General features: G+C 48.0%; 1 protein-coding gene across 2 annotated transcripts in view; it reads left to right on the top strand.

Moving 5' to 3' along the window:
• The window catches only part of IGSF11 (immunoglobulin superfamily member 11), a 104,060-nt gene extending 96,624 nt beyond the window's left edge, over positions 1 to 7,436 (top strand). For both annotated transcript variants that reach the window (XM_059467061.1, XM_059467062.1), the window contains exons 2-7: positions 1 to 164; positions 1,337 to 1,544; positions 2,339 to 2,494; positions 3,515 to 3,637; positions 3,868 to 4,018; positions 4,644 to 7,436. In XM_059467061.1, the coding sequence (XP_059323044.1) occupies positions 1 to 164; positions 1,337 to 1,544; positions 2,339 to 2,494; positions 3,515 to 3,637; positions 3,868 to 4,018; positions 4,644 to 5,094 (1,253 nt within the window). In that variant the 3' untranslated portion in view covers positions 5,095 to 7,436. The remainder of the gene's footprint in view (positions 165 to 1,336; positions 1,545 to 2,338; positions 2,495 to 3,514; positions 3,638 to 3,867; positions 4,019 to 4,643) is intronic.
• Positions 7,437 to 21,812: the final 14,376 nt, after the last annotated feature.

The raw sequence follows: 21,812 nt of genomic DNA, 5'->3' as shown, positions 1-21,812 counted from the left end.
GTCTGGTGTGTGCCCTGGAGGTGTCAGTCAGCTCAGGGAGTATCCAGGTTGCCCGAGGCCAGACAGCAGTGTTGCCCTGCACCTTCACCACTAACGCTGCTCTCACTAACCTTAATGTCATCTGGATGGTCATTCCTCTTTCCAACGCCAACCAGCCCCAACAGGTAGGTCTTTTCTTACAGGAGCAGGTACTTCCTTGGGGCTTTCCTGCTCCCCACCATATTCTGGATGTAGGCCCTCTACAATGCTGAGTCCACGGTGGTCCCAGAACTTCACTGTCCTTTAACTGCTGAATGTGCTCTCTGGGTATCACATGAATCTGTTTTCTTCAACGTTTTGTTAACAGATGCACATTGTGTCCTTGCCTGGATATGCAGCTGGGGCAAGTGTATGTGATACTGTATTGCTGCCCTGGGCCTCTGGTAGTATGTGTGCTCAAAATAGCACAGGAAATGTAATCCAGGTTTTGGTGTACTGGATATGGAATTTGGAGGGCCTGGGAGTAGCTGCAGTTTTAACTTGTGAAATCTATGTAAAATGTTCTCTAACACATAACTTCTCATAGACTCATTGTCTCTTTTACTTCCCTTCTTATTTTTTCACTGCCTGTAGCTTTTGCAAGTCCATTCTTATGAATACTAGCAAATGAGAGTATATAATGGTGGGCACAGGAATCATAACCTGAGATTTGCTGGTCTGTTTTTTGCCCACATACTCTGACAACAGAAGAACGCCTTTTCTCTGAAATAAATCTTGGGTCACACTGCCCTGATCACATTTTGTATTCAGTGTGAGAACCTGCACTGAAGAAATCTTGCTCCTCAGGGACTTGGTCTGAGCACAGTCTGACTGGCGGAGGCTGTGCAGGTTCAAAGGTTGCACTGCCTGTCATCCAGCTCATCCCAAAGTCCTTCAGTAAACAGTGTCAAATCATGGCAGGATCTTACTGATGGAGACTCAAAATGATACTGTCCACAGATGCTTTTCTTCAAAGTATTCACTGACCTGCTGAGAGCCTCTGCTTCTGTACATTGATCCTGTCCAGGCAGGTAATGACTACCATATGAAGGAGGCTGGTATTGCCAATCCAGCTACACCAGAAGATTTGGGTATCTTTCTGGTCTGTTATGAACATTTTTACTGACATAAAATGGGCTACAGAGTGTGTTCCTGTTTTGGAAAAAAAACCATTGCTAGGATGTATATTGAGGTTTGCTTATTCAGAGACATTTTACTAACTGGTCCTTTTGGCTTTGGAAGCCCATGTTATGCTTGCTGTTCTTCCTCCTTGCTCAGCTCCTGCAGAGTGTTGTTTGAGCCTTCCTTTCTTTTGCAGGTTATTCTCTACCAAGGGGGTCAGATCTTTGGTGGTGCACCCCAGTTCTATGGGCGAGTGGGGTTTGCTGTGACAATGCCAACCACCAGTGCCTCCATCTTCATCAACAACACTCAGCTGTCGGATACTGGCACCTACCAGTGTTTGGTCAACAATCTTCCCGACCGAGGCGTCAGGAATATTGGAGTCATTGGACTTACTGTCTTGGGTGTGTTTATTGGTATTATGGGGGGAAGGGGGGAGGGGCAGGGACAAGGGGACCTCTGTGCATGACAGTGCATCATGAGCAACACAGTACTGTGTGCCTTTGAGCCCACAGACATCCTGTGGTGAGGAATGGGCTGCCTTATGGATACTGTGGGAGTTTGTAGGGCACATAGTCTTCATATGCAGGCAGTGTGTAATGAAGTTTTAAAATGTGGTGGAGAGAAATTTTTTGGGTGGTATTGTGATATGGAGTTGCAAAGTAGCAGGAATAAAATACGAGGGCATCCCAGAGGGCTGAATGGAGCGTAAGGGGTTTGGTGCATAGCAACAGGAGGAGAGAATGACTTTATATCTTTGCTTCCTTTCCATGAAAGCTGTTAGTTCTGAATGCGCCCATTGATGCTAAATACTCCAAAGTGCATGCCATTATAGGGATATGAAAGCAAAACCAAATCACAGTAAATTTGTCTATAGTTCTGTTAACTTTCACCATCCTTGCTATCTCAAAGACAGAAATATTCACCTTTTTTTCAAGGGAGAGGTCTAAGAGAACTGGGTCCTGTGAAAGTCAGCAGTAGTCTGTAACCCCGATGGGCTGGTGGGTCAGGAATCTTTGTGTGAATTGTCTCCCCCCAAACCATAACGAGTTCTTGTCTGCTGCCTCCTTCTTTGTCCTCTTGACAGCTCATGCCACTGTCCTTGCTTTCCCCAGCAGCACATGTCCAGAGTGAGCCTGCATTCCGCTGTTTGGTCACATTTCCTGATTTGCTATCACCTTCCCCTCTTCTCTCGCAGTTCCTCCTTCTGCCCCGCTTTGCAGAATCCAGGGGTCCCTGGACGTGGGCAGCGATATCACACTGACCTGCAGCTCAGAAGAAGGCATCCCCCGGCCAACATACCTCTGGGAGAAACTGGACAATGTCCCCAAGTTGCCCCCAACTGCCACACAAGGTGCTCATTCTGTTGATTATCCTCTTATTTCCCAGGTGGCAGCCTGGGCTGCCCCTTGTCTGAGCTACCAGAGGTGGCATGGCTCACTGAGCGTCTGCCATCATTTGCATGGTCCCTTTATTGGAACGAAGATTCCTAAAGCCCACGGTGGACGGGGTACCCTCCAGAGGCCACTTCAATTTTTGTGGGTTTTTCTGGTCCAGAAACATGTTCCCCATTGAAAAACAAGGATTAGGTCGAATGGAAGAGAGAGAGTGTGATTTCTAGATTTTGGCATGTGGCTGGAAATTTCAGCTGCCAACCCACCTGCATTTTAAACCAAATGAAAGGCTTATAGAATGGAAGTGGGTAAAAGAGAGGCAGAATCATCCTGGGGAAATACAGCCAGCTTCTCACAGTTCTCCATGAGGAACTGATGCCACAGTTCTCCAATAAATTACTGCCAGAGATGCTTTTCAGATGCATAGAGAAGCAGGGCTCTGATCAAACTGGTGTTTCCCAGCCTCAAGTCCCACTCTTAGGTTTTCTTAGCCTAGGTGTCCTGATCAAATACTGACAGCTGTACTTTTGCCCTTTATCTTGCTGTATTTTAAGAATATGCCACCTTTCAGTTTCATGTAATTCAGGAATGAGGAATATTGGCAGAGCAGGAGATGGGGAGCCCAGAGATGGGAGAGTAGGGGTTCTGCAGAGCAAGACTGAATTCAACAAGTAGATCTGGGTATAGGTAATTTTGCATCTCTTTCTTCCCCATTCTTACACAATGCTGAGAGTCCCAAGCTTTCATCTGCAGAAATTCCTCTATAAGAAGAGAAGGAAACATGTAGTGTAAGCTCCTTAAGGCCTAATCTTGTCTCTGTGTGTGTATGTGCACGCACAATGCTTCCATCTAAAGGTTATTTCCTAATTTATTTCTCTCTTAATAGTCTCACACCAAAATTCTCTATTTACTGGCTTTGCCTTTTCATGGTTTTCCTCAAGCGGGGGAGGGATTTAAATCCTTCTTTTCTCTCTGACTAGACCAAGTCCAGGGCACTGTCACTCTCCGAAATATCAGCACTGTGTCCTCAGGTCTTTACCAATGTGTGGCTTCAAATGCCATTGGAACCAGCACTTGCCTTCTGGACCTGCAAGTCATTGCACGTAAGTATTTTGCCAGGGGAGGCTTGGCCACCTGTTTCTGTCTTGTGACAGTAAGGTGTGTAACCATGTTTGCTGTGAGCTACCACATGCCTCTCCATCAGAAGACAATCATGCCCTGGAATGGGAACATTGCCTCTCTCCCCTCCCAAGCCACGCAGTTTCATGTGCTTACAGATGGCCACAGCCCATCCCTGATTTCTTCTTCATGCTCTGTTCAATCATCTCCACAGCTCACCCACGGAGTATCGGCCTGATTGCAGGAGCGGTGGCCACCGGTGCCGTTGTGCTCGTTGTTTGCATTGTTTTGGTGGCTGTAGCACTGTTTTACTGGAAAAATAAACACAAAGAAGAAGAAGAGGAGGAAATTCCCAATGAGATAAGGTAAGGGTCAGGGAAAGCTGGTGATGGGGGACCTCCAAGCAAAAGCTGTAGCTGACAGGAGTGAAATTGGAAACCTCCTTTTTGTTAATCCTGGGTGTGTTCCCCCAGGTCAGATGCCCATATATATCCAGAAAATGGAGGGAGAAAATGAAAGATAGTAACAATACATTTTCTTTTCAGTATTGCCTCTAATGTCTTTAATCCTTCTGCCAGCAAGAGGGATGGGACTTCATGTTGTTAGCTCTGTAGGAGAGTGATGTGGTGGGAATTCTGACCCATAATGCCAGATACTGCTATCACTGCCAGCAGTGATAGCTAAAAAACTGTGGAGATACAGCTGTGATATTCTCCAGTCACAGAGGTTACAGTCACAGCTATCACTGTCTGGCACTGCCTGACTTTCTTTGAGCATGGGTCATTTGCCTCAGTGGCAAATTTGGCACCGGAAGCACACAGGACCTACACATAGGTAGGTCCCGCAGAGAAGGACAAGTGAACAGGCCAAGGAGCAATGCTGATTCACATTGGTGCTTGGATCGATGACCCCAGCATGGTAGTTAAGGGTGGGGGTGTTGGACAAGTGGGCCAGTGTCCTCCTTATGCCCTCACATCTTCTTCTTCCCAGAGAGGATGAACTGCCACCCAAATGCTCCTCTGCCACAAAGACATTCCACGCTGATGCGTCCTCATCAGAGAACGACACCCTCACCTCCTCCAACACCTACAACAGCCGCTACTGGAACGACCCTAAAGCCAACCACGCCACAGACTCCTTCACCCGCTTCAGCAACAGCAACGATGCTCACCAGCCCCCCTTCTCCCGCTCAGGGAGCACGAGTGCCCGCCCCGTCTATGCCAACGGCGGCCACCCGTCCCCAGCTCCCCCTAAGACACTAGTGGTGACGGCCAGCACGGCGCCGTCGCCTCAGGAGGTGATCCGGAGCAACGGCTCGGTTGGCAGGAAGCCACGGCTGCCGCACACCCGCTCCTATGCAGTCAGCCAGGCCACGCTGGAGCGCATCGGGGCTGTGCCCGTCATGGTGCCCGCCCAGAGCCGGGCTGGCTCCCTGGTGTAGGACCGTGTGGGTGGCTGAGAGCTGAGCAAGGGGCCTCTCATCCCCGGTGGGGCAAAGAGACCCTACTCCTTCCTGAAAGTCAGTGAGGCGGTGGGGGGGTCACACACTTCCCTCTCCACCTGCCCTCCCCTCTCGAGGCTGCTGCCAGCTGGTGGGACAGCCCTGGCCCAGCCGCTCTCCCCCCAGCTGCTGGAGCTCCTCGTGCCAATGGACGCCACAGATGTGCCAAGGCCAGAGGAGCAGGGAGGTCGGGATGTGCTCCCGGGCTGCTGGGCCCCAGCTGGGACATGCACTCGGGCCTGACCCTGGGGGGAACTTTTGCTTTTATTTCCTGTTGGTTTTGTTGGGGACTGATTCCATCCATTTGGGTCTTTCAGGGAGGTTGGGGAGATATATATATATATATTATTTTTTTCCATTGTTGTTGCTGTTTTGTTTCCAAGAGGATGATGACTTGTGTTGGGGCAGGGAAGGCTGCGCAGTCCCAGCTTCCCATGGCCCTGGCTCCACTGTTGGATTAGGGAGTACTGTGCACTGGGGCTGGGTGTGAGGAGGCATGGGACAGGCCGGAGGGGAGATGAAGGCACAGCCACCAGCCCAGGCAAGGGGATGGTTGGGTGAGGGTGTGGGCCAGGAAGCATTTGTCTTTATTTTTTGCGGTTCTTCCCCCCACCTCAGCACACACAGACACACACAGGCACACACACAGACACAAGCAGATCCTCAGACTGGGTGTTTCTCCTGCACTAGGTTGGAGTGCCACCAGAGCCCTGTTTATAGCTGTGGAGGATGCAGCCGTCTGAGCATCTTTCCCTGAGACACTCAGTGCAGGGCAAGGCTGCACCACTGCTGCTGCTGCTGAAGCTGCTGCTGCTGCTCTAGGGCTTGGATCTCTTTTTTTCCTTTTTTTTTGGGGTGTTGCTGGGCTTATTCAGGAGGCAGAGAGGAGCAGGGTGGTGCGATGGAGCACCAGGCAGGTTCAGGAGGCATCTGTTGCCCCTGGGCTGCTCTGATTTGGGGCAAGTGACTTCAAACCCCACAACTTTGATGTTTGCATGGTGGATTTTATTCATCAGGCTATGCAGGGCTGGGCAGCATGGCAGGGCTTGGAGCCTTCACAGAGAGGCATCAGAGTTTTCATTCCTGCTCTCCCACGTGCACAGACATGTTAGCAGGATTTGTTTCCTGCTTTAGAATGCAGAGGCTTAATGAAAGCCCACACACTATCTCTCTGCCTCTCCCACTTCCCTCAATGTCCTGGGACTGGGTACTGGTGGCATCTGCCAGTGGCCCTGCCATCTCCTTGCAGCCTGGCAGGTGGTTTTGGCTGGCACCTCTATTTTTTCTATTGCAACTAAATAGCCTTAATCAAAGCCAAGAGTTGAAACCTCTGAAGGAATCTGATGCCATTTGGAGGGCTGGACTGAGGGCTGGGATTTCCTCTGCTAGAGAGCGCTGGTTCAAAGAGGCCACACCTGGATAGGTGTTTTGGCCCTCCTGCATAGCACCAAGCCTTGCACAGGCAAAGGCAGCAATCACCTCAAAAAGCACCAGAGCCCTCCCAGGTCTGCTCTTGGAAAAGCAATGTGGGGAGTCACAGGTGACTTCCATAGTTCTCACATTGGAAAAGGGTCTGTTTAAGCCAACAGACTCTTCCTCATCCCCACTTTCCTTGTCCCGGCACGGCTTTACTTTCCCTAGCAGTGCACAAACCTTGGGCAGGGCCTTCTACCTGAGCAGTACAAATGCAAGCACAGACTCTGAGGAGGAGGAGGGAGAGGTGAGGGCTGGGTTCCCACGTGGACACAGTGGCTTTTTGGGAGACTGGGAGCTCCCAAGCAGCACTAGGTTTGAAGCTTGGCTGAGATTTTGTGCCTTCTTTTCTTAAAATAATAAAAAAAAAAAAAGGAAAAATGAAAGAAAAAGGAGATAAAAAATCCAAAATCCCTTCTTTCCCCCTCTACAGCACTGCATCCAGAATGTGTGCAAAACCCCCAGGTGGTTACTCTGTGTGTGCACACATTTCACTGGTGCAGTCCAGTTTCCTGCCTGTCTGCTCTCTTTGCTGCTGGGTGGTAGGATTGATGGGGGAAGAAGAGTGGCTTTAGAAACCCTAATGGGGGAAGGAAAAAACCCAAAACAATCAAAGAAAAGCCCAGACACATTCTCTCTGCTTTTGTAACAACCCCTGTGTGACATTTACAGGAACACTGCCCTCAGCAGGCACCCTCCTCTACTGGGAAAGCTCTTCCGGTTCCTACCCTCCATAAGACTGTTTGCTCCTCTTTCTTTGTTCTTTCTAATTGTATAAAATTCAATAAAATTTTATTCATATAAAAAAAGGATTTCTGCCTGCCTGCTGCTGCTTTTTTCTTCCTCCTACCTAATTCTGTAACTACAATGACTTTGGCCATTAGTACTTATCCTTGATGTGACTGGCAGTAGGCAGTGACCGTGCAGCCGAGAGCTGAATGTTATTAGGCCAGCCTATTTGGTAGTGAGCTCTGGTATGAGAGCCTTGTTTTTCCCATTCATAATAGTCTGACACATTGCCCTTGAATGTATAATTTCCCAGGCTTGCAATGTCGCTACTTCTCTGGACAAAGGTGAGTTTTATTTTCTGTCTTTTGGCAAGGGAGACCCTATGCAGCTTTGAGTGATGTGGGAAAATGTTTTTTATAATTGCCAAATTTTGCTCTTGTATTGGCTTTCCAATCAAAACCATAGCATGTTTATCCCAGATTCAATATATAAGGCAGTCGCTGATTTTCTTGGGCATTTGAATAAGTTTGATGGGGGAAAAATATTAGGAAATAAACAGAAATGCTGGTCCCCACAGACAGAGCATGTGAAATTTCAGTCTCTGAGCATTCACACTCTCAGAGCATTAGGGCACTGCAAAGAATACACTTCTTAGTCTGTATCAACAGCTGCTACCAGAAGGTTATAATTAGGGCAACCTGATGTTTTGCCAGGGATTTTGCATTTTTCTCTCCATGTTTCATTTTCCCTATTTCTTCTCTAAAATTTCACAGATATTCTGAGAGTGATTATTAAAACCAGAAACCTGCAGATCCAACAGCAGTGGTAACTCAGCCCTGCTGCCCATGCATCATGTTCTCATTCCTGGGTATTTTTCAAAACCTACTTCCAAATGCTCTTGTAAATGTGTTTTCAGCTATAGACCTTACTGTAAATAAGACAGCTGCATTGCCATTTTCAGGAAGTTGTCATAGGAATCTTAATGTTTCCATTTATCACCTTTTGATTGTGCAATCTTGATGTGACATTAGTAGCATCTTCACATTTTATTCCCATGATAGCCCTGTCAGTATTCTGCTACACTATCCATCCCTTGCTACTGGTTTGCTCCTTACATCATCCTTCTGCATGTCTTGTTGATCCAGAGCAGGATTTCCTGGGATGCAGGATGGTTTGCTAGGTTTGTGCAGCACCTGGAATGCTGGAGTTTTAACCTGTAAATTGTGCCTAGTGAAGTGTTGCTGCAACACAAATAACTGAAGAAAACAATACCAGTTAGATGACTTGACAGTGCTCCAGAGTTTTAATTTATCACTAAAAATCAGAGGTTCAAGCTATTGCAGCAGTAAGTGAAAGTCACCATTGAAATGGTCGAGTTTGCTGACAGCCTTCAGTTTCAGATGTGCCACAGAGATTGTCCATCACATGCCATGGATGTTGCTTTAAATGTTGGTACCTATGGCTATGTCACCTTCTACCAAAGAATTCAGAGAGGAACTTGTTCTGAAACAAGGATTAACTGTACTTTTGAGTGCTGAGACAGAAATAACCATGAGAGGATGCTTCACACTTTAGAAGTGGATATCTTTTTAGAGGCTGGTGTAGATGAGAGCTCAGTTAAAAATATTTGGGAAAACTGGTCTGCAGACTGCCAGAAGTTTTTTTAACTTACACAGCTTTTGGACTCATATCTGCTGATTCAACTGAACTAAAAAAAATTAAAATTATTCAGATGCATGCACTTCAACACACTCTTGCTGAAACACAGATGAGTTTCCAGCGGAAACCAGTCGAACAGATGGTATCCTGTCCAAAACTGCCTGGTTTCCCTATGAGGATGGGGGATGCTCAGGACATCAGTCTTTCTTACATCATGGTTTAGGCCCTCATTAAGAAGACATCAAATCAGGGTTGCCTTAGATGACACCCAGGAGGTAATTGGGTGATTGATGGTACTGGGCACAGGAAATCAAACACATATTTTTATATTGGAGGAATGTTCATCATTATCATGGTTTCATCAAGTACGTTGGTAAGCTCTTCCAGGTTACTGGATTTTTCTTGAAAGCAACATTTGGCATCCCAGCCTCATTCACTTCAGGCATGCAAGTGTCTCTTTGTGTCTGCACTCTAACCTGGATCTTTCCGGCCATGGCACTGGTTTGTGAGCAGGTGGATGGGTCTGTGCATGTGTCTGCCAGCACCAGGTGAACCCAAAAGGGTTCAGCAGATTCTCTTATGATGGTCTTGAACATTTCTAGCTTGTGGAAGACCGAGGAAGTACATGCCTTTCACAAGTTCACTTCTGAGCAAACCCAAGCGCTTATGTTAACTCATGGCCCCTGTTTACCAGAGGCCTGGAGCAAAGCTGTTGTCAGGTTTCTCCATGACTGAATTGCCTCTCTTTCTGTGCTCTTTCCAAGGGCTGCTGGCTATTCTGCCTGCAGCTTGTTTTCCTGATGCCAGCAAAGCAGTGTTCACTCACTATGCCCTTGTTACAGTCTGCTCTTGCCATGAGAAAGGCAAGAGGTGCTGGTGAGGATCAGGAATATGGGTGTTGAGAGAGGGAATGCAGTGTCACTGAGCTCACTGAGCCACGGGCTCTTCTTGGCTGGGGAGTAGATGGACATCAAGGACAAAACAAGCCTTGGAAGCAGGGAGAGTGAAATGCTGTGGCTCTTTTTCTTCACATTGCTTTCCTCCCTGTCTGCCTCTGTGCATTGCATGTGCCTGGAGGATGTTACTGAGAGTTACCAGGTCTGTGACCTCCTAAGCAAGGGAGGGCACATGCAAGGCATTTCCTGAGCCTTGGCACCAGCTCAGAGCTCTTGTTGACTGGTGGACAGCACAGAGAAAGGTTTCCTTAGGTCACCTACACAGCAATGGAGGGGGAGAGGGAGATAATATGTGGCAAGAGCTTTGGACACGTGAATGCTGTTTTTAGCAAGGAGAAACTTGGTAGTCTTGGGACTTCCTGACTCTACAGCTCTGGCATATTTTCTTTGATGTGTTTCCATGGACAACGACATCTGAAAAAGCACTTTTCCTTTCCCTGTAGTAGAGAGCACTGCTGATGTGCAGGAATGGGGCAGTGCGCATGGCCGAGGATCAGACTCCTCACTAAGCCTTCTAATGCCATTTTCTGCTTGTTGTTTGTTCCTGATTTCCTTCTTCCTCCCACTTCCTCTATAACATGCTTGAATGAGAAAGTGGGTTGGCAGGAAATTTAATCTATCCATGTAAAAAAAGCAAAAAACCCCCAAACCCAGAAAACAAATAGCAGTAAAGAAGAGAGATTAAGACGCAGCTTGCGTGGTTGGCTGGCAAGTGATGCTTTAGCAGTGGATGTAGCCTAGGTCAGGTCCTGGATTTGGACTTATTAAATCATACTTGGGAAGGGATGATGACTTGCTTCCAGTTGATATGCTTTAATGGGAAAACTGATGTGGTACATGCTCAAAGAGAAACATTGGCTCAGTGACTGGACACAGTACAGCCCATAGGCTCTGTAGTTTCTTGCTTGTATTTAAACACACTATGTTTGGTAGAGTCTGCCTTCCTGGATGCTATCAATATCTGCAGAATTTCTCTCAGGTAGCTAATTTTTCTTGAATGATCACAAGACCCTCTGGCAAGCAATCACCAGGTTGTTGTCCATGTGGACATTTCAGACAGGGAAAAGGTGTGAGATCTGGGTTGCCGCAGCACTCTTTAAATTGTGGCAGTTTCTGAGGTTGCAGAATAGCCCAGAGACTTTCTCTAGTGCTTGGCATCACTGGTACACCCTTTGCATCTGGGATACTCTCCTCTCTTTCTAGACTGAGGCTTGTGGGACATTTGCCCCTGTTCTCCACATGAAGGACCAAAGGCAGCAGGGGCTAGAATTAGCTCCATAGAAAATACAGCATGACTTTAGACTCTCAAAATTAAGATTCTTAGGAATAGAAGCTATTACAGAAATGTGCCATGGACAGAAAGCAGCTCTTTCGGCTGTGGTTTTCTGCTGGGATTAATTTGTCTAAAATCAAAGACTAACTTTTGGTGACACAAACGACAGTAATAGGTGCACAGGCACACAGATCTCCCACCAGCTCTCTCCAGGGGGCACAGCTCAATGGCTGCAGACTGCAGTCCGTTCCTGCTATCTGCGAACACAATCTCCTCAGTTTTGTTTGCCCATCTTGCTGGTGTGTGAATGCATCCTCCACTTGCTCATCCACGCTCCGGGACAGCGCAGGAGGTCGAAGCACGACAGTAAAGGGTGAGAACGCCCCATGCTCTTGCTCAGCCCAGTCACCCAGAGCATACATCCCGTTTGTTTCCCGGGATAACCTTTCCCGGGAGTGCCTTTCGCCGCTCCTGCCGTCATTGCACCAGTTGCACACTGGCCAGGGAAAGTTGGTTACTTCTGGGAAAGCAGGCAGGGAGCTTCGGGGCGATGTCGGCACAGCGGCCGCACATTCTAATTCCCTCACTGCCGCCGGATTTGGGTCACAAAGATCGCCTTTTTTGGTGGCTCTACGCTGACATCCTCTGGAGGGATGCAGAACTTCAGCCGCTCCCGTGCGCTGCTGAGCTCACCTGCACATGGCTGCACCTCCTTCCAGCTCCCGGGCTGGCTTTTCCCCCTGTGATCCTGCAAAGAATAAAGTGCTCTGCCCCTGGGGTATGGACACCTCTTCCTTTTCCCCCTGCGATTGTCTGTCAGGATATGCTCTCACTACTGCGGTATCTGCTATGCTGGGATGAAGAGGCTTGAGTACTTTGTGTCCCAGGAGCAAATGGTCTTGAGCACAGCCTGCCTTTAGCTTCCCAGCTTCTGCTCTTTTAATGATGGTCTGTGGTTCAAAGGCCCGGGGCATGGGCTGGTGCTGGGGCAGTGCCAGGGAACAGATGGGGGACAGTGTAGAGAGCTGCTGCCCCCACATTTAACTGCATAAAACAGTGCAAAAGGCTCACAGCTGGCTTAAATTTGTCCTGCTGCCTTGCTGAGGCTGAGAGGAGCTACCTGGCTGACTTTTCTAGCTCCTCCACACTGGGACAATGCTTCAGAGATCAGGAGAGCACCCAGTGGAAAAACCACTGCAAACTAACTTTTATATCCCTGCCAGCCAGCTCTGGGGATTCAAGGATTTACCGACCTTGTGAAACCAGCAACCATATCCCTGCTCATTAATGGGCCCAGATTAGTTGCCACAGCAAGGACATACAGAGTTTGGGGTCAGATATGAGAGCAAAGTACTTGCTCATGCAAGTCCAGTGAGGCTTTGGTTCAGAAAGCAAGGTGATTACATGCAAACCTCCCAAGTTTGATTTTCTTTTCAGCTATGGGTTGATGGAAAGAAGGAAACATGACCCTAATAGATTTTGGATGTGACTAAGACTCCAAAGTGTTTCGCTTTACAAAGAGCCACCTCTAGCCCCAGGCAGTGGACTCTTGAGATATTAGAAATCAAAACTTTCTTCCAGATCTGTGGGTGCTAAAGATGGTGTATGAAATAGTCCAAACCATATTTCAAAGTTTATCTACTCCACAAATACTGTTTTCCTTGAAACATGGCTCATAATCAGGATTTCCATGTCATGCCCTCATTTCTGTTCTTGTCGGTCAAATCAAGAGCATTCAGCCCATGGGGCCTTTCTGGTAGCATTTCAGCTGAGTTTTAATATAAACATTGTGCCCCCATCTGTCCCCAGCACACACCAGACCCACAGGATGTCTGACCTTTCCTTCAAGTGGCATCAAGTTCCTTGTCCACTGGCTGGGAGGGAGCTGCAGCTCCTGAAGGCTCTGTCATATTTCTAAGCACAGAGTTCAAGGTCTGCATTAAAATTGATCAAATCAGTCTCTGCCTGTTTTAAGTTGGTTCTTTTTGGCCACAAAGGACTCTTGGACTGTAGATTTGTGTTTTCTTTCCTTTTCCAAAGGCTTTTGGAAGTTATCAATGACTGTCTATCTTGTAGATATAGTGGCCATATATCTTTGCATCATATTTCAGGTCTCATAAACAGAAGTCTCAGCATTAGACTTGTGTTATTCAGAGCAAATCCATTGCTTGTTAGAGTGAAGCACGGAGGAAAGGGAGCACACCTCACGATTGCAACTGCTGCACAAGGTATTTGTGGGAGAGAACAGTTGTGAAGTTGTTTAAAACACAGTCACTATGATTCTTCCCAACGTATTAATTTCTTTAATGTCCTTTTCATTGTTCATTTAAAGCTTTTGGTGGATTTTCTGCTGCTAAGCCATACTTAATAAGCAGGAAGAGTATTCCTTTTCATACTAACAGATTACCTTTAACACTCAGTGCTGCTATTGAAGTCAATGGTATTCCATTGGGAATCGCTCCACTCCTACATTTCCTCCTGTCTTTATCAACAATAAGATCAGGGACAAAATGAAATTGTGGTGTGACTTAGAGAAGCAAAGAGAAACCTCCACCTGAGAGTGGCACACAATGAAATGGAGCTGCTAAACTGATTGAGTTAGCTTGGGGCAAAACCCAGTGTGTGTGTGAGCGTGCATTTGGGGCTGAGAGCAGGGCAGGTCACTTTAGGGGAAATGAATGAAGGCAGCATTAAGTTAACTTGCAACAAGGATATTCACCCACAGTAGCACCCCAGTGTATGGAACACTGGTTTTGCAGGCCAGGTGGTACTGAAGCCATAAAACACCTTCATATATTTAAGCCAAGTTATATTCACCAGCCGTCACATCTCAGCCACTAGGGAGTTAAATTTAAACTCCTTTTTCAAGCTTAAATATAACTGTTCTTTAAATAATTCTTTACTTTGTAGGTGTGTGATTTATATCCTTTAAGGGAAGGAAATTACTCAAGAGGATAGAAAAAATAGTACATTAAATGAAGACAAATACATCGGGTGCTCATGATCCAGCAAACGTGCTGCTGGGGTTCTAGTCAGATCTGGGTTTCACTCTCAGCTTGCCTTTGACTTGCTGCATTCCCTGAGGTAAGTAGGAATGCAGGCACCCAACCTGGGGGGCCACAGCTGGATGCCTGGAGTGCATGTCAGAGGCAGACCTGGTGGTTAATCTGGATGTAGGAGCCTGAGAGTGAAAATATTAGCTCTAGTCTCACTGAGACTTTTGTTCCCCAGCTGGAAAAAGAATATAATCATAAGGAGCAGGAATGAGAATGACTTATAAAAAACCCCCCATATAATCTACACACACATGCAGGTGTGCATGTGCACACACAACCCCCCCCCGAGGTCTGACCTAAGAGGTCCAACTATATTTGATCCCCTGCTGAAGGATGGTTAGCTTACTCTTAAAGCTCTCTGCTCAGAGAGTCCACAGTCTTAGTAGGCACAAGGATAAAAGGGAATGCGTCCAACATTGGTTTTGACTGACTGCCTCATAAGAGTTTTATATATGAACAATAATCTACATATTTCTTCATATGCACGTTGCCAGCTCCCAGTGTAACTTTGTCAGAAGCTGCAGAGAGGATATGCTAGGAATACACAGAACTCTGTATTTTTCATTGATTTGCACTCAGAGACTAGGATTTTCTTTAATCCTAACCTGTATTTTCAAGGAACTGCCCAGTTCATTCACCTCCTCTGTTGGCATTGCAGCTCTTCAAAGCAGGTGACCAGCCACATTCAAATTTGCTCTTGGGAGATGGGAGAAAGGATTTACTTCAGTTGTAGTAACCTTTGCATATCTGGTGGCTTCATCCTGTGAACAGGAAAGCTATGAGGTGTGGGGAGGGGGCTGGTTTTATTTAGCACCAAGCAAACTCAGTCCAAGGGTGCTCCCTGAGCACAGGAGAGCTGTGTATTGTCTCCACAGGCAGGGCTGGGGTTCGAGTACACCTGGCCAGCAGTTTTGTCACTCTCAGGTATGGCAGGGAGCTCTGGGCTCCCAGCTAACCCCAGAGCCCTCCTCAAGCCTGAATGGAAAGACAAACATGCTTTGCTAATTGGAGAAAAAGAGTAAGGTATGGGTTTCATAAATTATGGGTTTCTGGTGCTCTCTGTAGAAAATAGAGAGCATTGGCTCTCTGTTGCATGTTTGGCTCTCTCATGTTGCATGACCTTGAAAGAGTGACCATCCAATGGTTTTGGGGAGCAGCAGGTGGGTTTTAAGGCTTGCACTGCAAACAGAAGGAGCACTGCTGCTCTTTGGAGTGGCACAAATCCCAGTCTTCTCTGTAAACTGGTGTCAGGACTTTATCAGTGCTGCACTGGTGGTTCAGCTTTCTTTCAGGATACCAGGTAGAAGCATCAGCTCTCTTGCCTGGGCTGCTCCTGACAGTGGCTGCAGCACTAAGGGATTCCCACCATGCTGGTTATTTGCAGTCATGGAGTGTGCTCAGGGTGAGCTGTGAAAGCAGCTCTGAGAGCCTTCACAGCGAATACAGTGACAGCCACAGCACAGACAGGGGCACCTGCATCTGTCTCAGTGCTGTCCCTCCTCATATTCCCAAGACAGCTGCTTTCTCAAGCCATTTCCCAAAGGCACGGTGTCCTACTCCCTAAGCCTCCTGCTCCCAGACCTAGGCCTCTCTGGTTTTCTCCACCTCTTCCTCTCTGCCATCCTTTATCCTCTCTTGGTGTTTGCCTCAGACAGAACTTTTGTTCCCCATCTCAGTTTTGCCTCTCCTACTGCTGAAAAGTGTGTTCCCTCTCTGTGGAGTCTATTCCTTCTCTTCCAATCCTTCTCTCTTTTCCTTCTCTCCTACCACCTTTAGTCCTGTCCTCTCTAGTCTATGTGGCTGAAGCCTCTGGTTCAGTTTCCTTTTCCTCACTCTGGCTTACAACTCTGTGGGTTTTTACTTCACCCTTCCTTCCTCTGTTCATCCATCTTCTGTCTCCTACCAATTATCTCCATCTCCCCCAGCTTTCCCAGTTGTGTGGTGAGGTCCAGTTAGCCCTGTGTGAGTCTCTGTAGGAACTCAGGTGATGGCTGGCAAAGATGGTGAGCTCAGTGATTTCACCAGCACCCAATGGCTTTGTTTTGCCATCTCTGCAGAGGGCAGCTTAGTCTTGTCCACACCTCTGTAATTCAGTGGTGGGGGCAGCACAGCTGGCAGTGAAGGTGGTGCCTGTGTAATAGGTTTATCCCTTGGGCTTTGCACTGCCTCCAAGTGCAGGGTTTCTGGGTGAATCACAGCATCACAGAATGATTGGGATGAAAGGGACCTCAAAAATCATCTCATTCCAACTTCTCTGCCTGTGGCAGGGACACCTCCCACTAAACCAGGCTGCTCAAAACCCTATCCAGCCTGGCGTTGAACACTTCCAAGGGCAGCCACAGCTTCTCTGGGCAACCTGTTTTAGTGTCTCACCCTGCTTACAGTGAAGTACTTTTCCTAATATACAATCTAATTCTAACCTCTTTCAGTTTAAAGCCATTCCCCCTTGTCCTAGCATGCCATTGTAAGAAGACCCTCTCCATCTTACTTGTAGACCTCCTTTAGGTACTGGAAGGTTGCTACAAGATCTCGCTGGAGCTTTCTCTTCTCCAGGCTGAACAACCTCAATTTTTTACCCTGGCTTCACAGGAGAAGTGTTCCAGCCCTCTGATCCTTTTTGTGACCTTTCCCTGGACTTGTTCCAACAGGTCCACAACCTTCTTCTGCTGGGGGCCTCACAGTTTGGCACAGTACTTCAGGTGGGTCTTGCAGCAGCAGAGTAGAGGGGCAGAATCACATCCCTTGACCAAATGCTGATAACAACCCCTGAAGCCCCAAATGATGAGATCTGCATCCAAATCCACCCCTCCTTAGAGGGACATACATGTGCTACAAATAGCCTTCATGTCACCTGTAGTTTACCGAGGATAGTAAATAAAAGAAGCAATGAAAACAGCCAGCCCTGTTCCTGACCTCCCCTAAGGCTTAGCAGGGAGGCCAGACAGGGTGTGGAGACCAGGTGGCCTCGTGAGCTGGTACAGGGTGTTTGTGCTAGACAAGGAGTGAGCTGAGCGGGCAGGAGCCGGTGTTTGGAAGAAGCTAGCCATGATACTGTATGGACAGTCCATGCTACGTGGTTACCTGTGGACAGGGAGCTTTGGTCTCCAAGGCTGCCAAAGTAGCAGCTTCAACTACCAACCCATATCTTTTCTGCAAGGTATCAAAACCAGAGTTTGATGTTCAGCTGCCAGATGGAGTTTTTTTTTTTTTGGGGGGGGGAGGAATATATATATATATCTCCTTGGACAGAAAATAAATCTCAGTGACAGGAAATAAATGGAGGGCACCGAGTTGTCACTTTTAATAGACCGTGAAAATGACGATTTCTCTCTGGGTCACCTCTGCAGCCCCGCAGAGGTTCCCCTGGCCTGGCCGCCGTGACCCTCGGAGCTGAGGGGGGCCCGCGGAGAGGACGAGCCGCAGTCCGGCTGAGCTGCCGCGGGCCCGCAGGGCACAGGAATCGCATCCCGGTCCGAGCCCCTCGGGTCCCGCAGAGCGGATGATCCAGCCCGGTCCGAGTCGCGGGGATCCTGCAGGACACAGGAGCCGCAGCCCGGTCCGGTCCAAGTCCCGGGGGTCCCACAGAGCGCGGGAGCCGCAGCCCGGTGCGGTCGGGTCCGGTCGGGTCCGGTGCGGTGCGGTCGGGTTCGGTTCGGTTCGGTTCGGTGCGGTCAGGTGCGGTGCGGTGCGGTCTGGTCCGGTCCGGTGCGGGGCGGTGCAGAGTGGTCGGGTCCGGTCCGGTGCGGTTCGGTCCGGTCCGGTGCGGTTCGGTTCGGTCCGGTCCGGTCCGGTCCGGTCGGGTCCGGTGCGGGGCGGTGCGGGGCGGGGCGGTCCGGTCGGGTCCGGTGCGGGGTGGTTCGGTGAGGTGCGGGGCGGTGCGGGGCGGGGCGGTACGGTCGGGTCCGGTGCGGGGCGGTTCGGTGAGGTGCGGGGCGGTGCGGGGCGGTCGGGTCCGGTGCGGAGCGGTGCGGTGGAGCCGCCGGGGCCGCTTGCGGGCCGGGACCGTCGGGGGGCAGCAGCGCCCAGCGCTCGGCAGCGGCGCCCCGGAGCCGTCCCGGCTGGCGGCGAGGCTGCCGCTGATCCCCGCGGCCCCACCGCGCTCCCAGGCCCCATCGCATCGGCTGTGACTCTTAGACATGCAGCATAGGCATCCCATTTCCCTATCCGCCCGGCTGTTTGTAAAGCTAATTTAAGCGAAATCTCTCCCTGCTCTTATCGCTTTGCATCTCTCTGAAGGAAAGGGTGGGAGGGGGGAAATGAAATTAAATAAGAGAAGTGCCAGCAATGCACTTTCCCCCCTTCCCCTTCTAGTACAATAGCTTTGTAATCATTCATTTGCTGCATAGGAAGGACTTGGCACCCTTGGGTGCAACCTTCATGTCTTTCAGGGCCAATGTCAGAGAGGAAAAATCCTCTAGGTTTCCTGGAAAGGGGTGAAGGAGACTGAGTAGCAGATGTACGTCCAGCTGGGATCCATCACGGTCCTGCTTTGGTAGGGAGAAGGGCCTGCCTGACTGAAGGGCTGTGCTGAGCTGCTCCAGGCTGGGGTGGCAGCAGGCAGGACACAGAGGGAAGCAGTGGGATTTTGAAGAAGTGAACAATTCCTTCCAAGTTATTAAAAAATGTCACGTGTTTTGTTTGCAGATTAGTTCAGTTTGTTTGTTTTTGACAATATTCACAGCTATTATCAGGGAGCAGGGGAAGCAGCCTATGGTGTCCCAGCAAGTAAAACCCATGAAATTTGATTAAATTTTACAGTTAGAAAGGTAAAATATTTTACCTCCATAAATTCCCACCAAAGTAGTTTTAACCAGCTACAGGTTTTTCCCTGTCATTCTTCCCTGCTGAGATGCAGCTTTGCTGTTTAGTGTTTAACATCTGCTTCTGCAATACAAAGGAGGATTTAATTTTCATCCTAGGTGAAGAACTGTTTTTTTAATATATTTTTTCTCTTTGTTTGTTTGTTTCTTATCATGATAAAAGTGGTAGGAACTTTTAAAGATAGAAAAAGGCCATGGCAGTTTTTGCAAGGAGTTTAGAGCTTGCTCTTCTGAAGGATGCCAGAAGACTGACAGTAAGAAGAATGAGAGGGCACATTTCATGTGTGCCTTTGTAGTCTTCTATTCAGTAATGTCAGTGTGTTTGGAGGAGCAGAGAAATGCTCGCAGGCACCTGAGAGGAGACCTTGGAAAGGCAAACCTCTCATCGAAGGAGAGACTTGTAGAATGGCAGAGACAGCTTTGCAGAAGGGATCAGGAAATTGTCTTTGGTCACAGGAGCCTTTTGGAAGAGGCAAGAGACTACTGAAGAGGCTTCAGCCAAGCTACTCCTAGAAAGCTGAGTGAAGACACAGGTGCAGACAAGTGGGTGGAAGATGGGTGGTCAAGGGAAAGGAAAAATGTGTCAGATGGACTGCAGAGAGGAAAGAGAACTGGGAAGAATGGTTTTGGAGGTGTTTTGAGCATAAGGATGAGAGAGAGGATAATGGCAGCACCATCTTGTATACACTGAGGCTCGATGTGTTTCATGGGCAAAGCTCAATGTAACACAGATCCAGAGATGGGTTTGTTAAGTTGTATACATTCTGAGGGGTCTGCATCAGGGCTTTTTTCATACAATGAATGCAAATACCTTTCCAGTGGCAGCTTGGAGATGTGTATAGCTATTATTCAGCCTGTAGTAGACCTCCTTTGAAACTGACTGGCAAAAAAGAAAGATAGTAAAAATTTGGTATGACATTTCCATGCAATATTTTCAGAGCAAATGTGTGCTTTTCATGGGAAGGAGCATAAATATTTTTCATCATAAAAAGAAAAAATTTAAATGTTGGCATTTGTTTATTGGGTTGGGCTATTTTTTCATTTTTTCCCTCTTTCTCTCTATCAGCTTGTTTGATTTCTTCTGGCTTTGACCTTCTTGACATAAAGTCAACATTTTCTTCATCTGGGGACATTTGCTATCCTCTCCTAGCTGTCAACATATCTCAGCTGAGAAAGTCTCTGGATTTTCTTCTCCACTGTGAAGATAGCTACATGGAGCAATTCAAACCTTAGAAATGAGAAAAGAAGCCTTGCAATTCGCATTGTTGCATCAGCCTATGAAATCTCAGTACACCAGTGGTACTGAGAGGCACGTGTAGCCCCAGTTGTTGTCTGCCTGAGATAACAACAGGGTCTTGCTGCCCTGCTGATGAGGAGGCAGGGCCAGCAGGTGCAGCTGGGTGCTCCTTGGAGCCCCTGTGTGAGGAGCAGCTGGATTTGACAGCACTGGCAGTGCCCTGCAGCGCAGTCATTTGATGAGAGCAGCATCTGCTGAAGGCAGATAACGGGACAAGAGATTCCTGCAGCCTTGCTGAATGGTAACTCAATCTTCAAGCTAGTGTTTGCAACACAGTGTGCTCTACTTCAGCTGCCTTCTTCTCCAGAGAGGTGAAGGGTGCTTATGTACACCCTGGAAACCTGCTGTATGGATTGACCCACTGGTTTGGCAAGAGGAAGCTGGGTCTGGCTGCAGCTCAGAACTCACCCCTGTTACTTCATTGTGAGAATATTCAGTATGAAGTAAATATCCATCTTCCTTGGGTAACAGCAGAACTCAGGGAGATGCTGCACTGTAGCCATTTCCCCCATTGTGTCTGGTGGTCACCCTTCAGGAAGGAGTGAGGACAGCAGATCTGACCCTTCACAGCTGTCCAGTGGAGTATTCCCATCCTGCCTCTGTACAGAACAATATCAGCTGGACATCCCTCAGTTCTTTCCCCAGTCCATTGTGCTGCTCTGGACAGCTTAACCCAGCCAGTCAGATTAACTAGGCTGATTTCTCCAAGGGCTGAGGAAACAGAGGGAGAAATTCACTGTGAATATTGGTTCAGATTTGAAAGTGAATTTTCATTCAGAACAGAGCCACATCCACATGACTGCTGCAGCTAAACCAACCAAGCATTGAATTGAGACTATTCATAACAAACTGTCCATGAATGGCCTGCAGGGCAAAAACTATCTGCAGCAGAAATTCATGGGCAATTTTGACTAATGAATGAATTTGGAAATTTGGCTTGCAGTTTGCAGACAATTCACAAATAGAAAAAAAATAGCCATATGAAACTTATTGAATAAATGATTTACAGTGAAATATTTGTTCAGCTCTAATCTCTGTAACATGTATAGTTTACGGTGTTAGAAAGCATTTTAGGATTAGCTGTGGGAGCTATATGTCAATGAACAGTCTGTGAAAAAACCTTTTCTGTTCAGAACAAATATATGAAAAACTGCTAATGTCACCTGCTGCAGAGGGAGCTTGGGAAAGAGCTCATGCTTGGGAAAGGACACTTGGATGCTAGCAGGGTCCCTGGGCTCTTCAGAGGAGAAATTAAGGCTTGAAATCAGTTGTTCCTGCTTATTGCATGAACTAAGAACAAAAATGGGGTGGTGACCTATGTGTGGCAGCCATTTGAGAGTCATTTTGCTTTTGCAATGATCTTCACTGAGAAACTGAGCTGTGATTAATTTTCAC

Source organism: Ammospiza nelsoni, chromosome 2 (genome assembly GCF_027579445.1).
Source record: "Ammospiza nelsoni isolate bAmmNel1 chromosome 2, bAmmNel1.pri, whole genome shotgun sequence".
NCBI classification, from domain to species: Eukaryota; Metazoa; Chordata; class Aves; order Passeriformes; family Passerellidae; genus Ammospiza; species Ammospiza nelsoni.
This window is presented reverse-complemented; position numbering and strand designations above follow the sequence as displayed.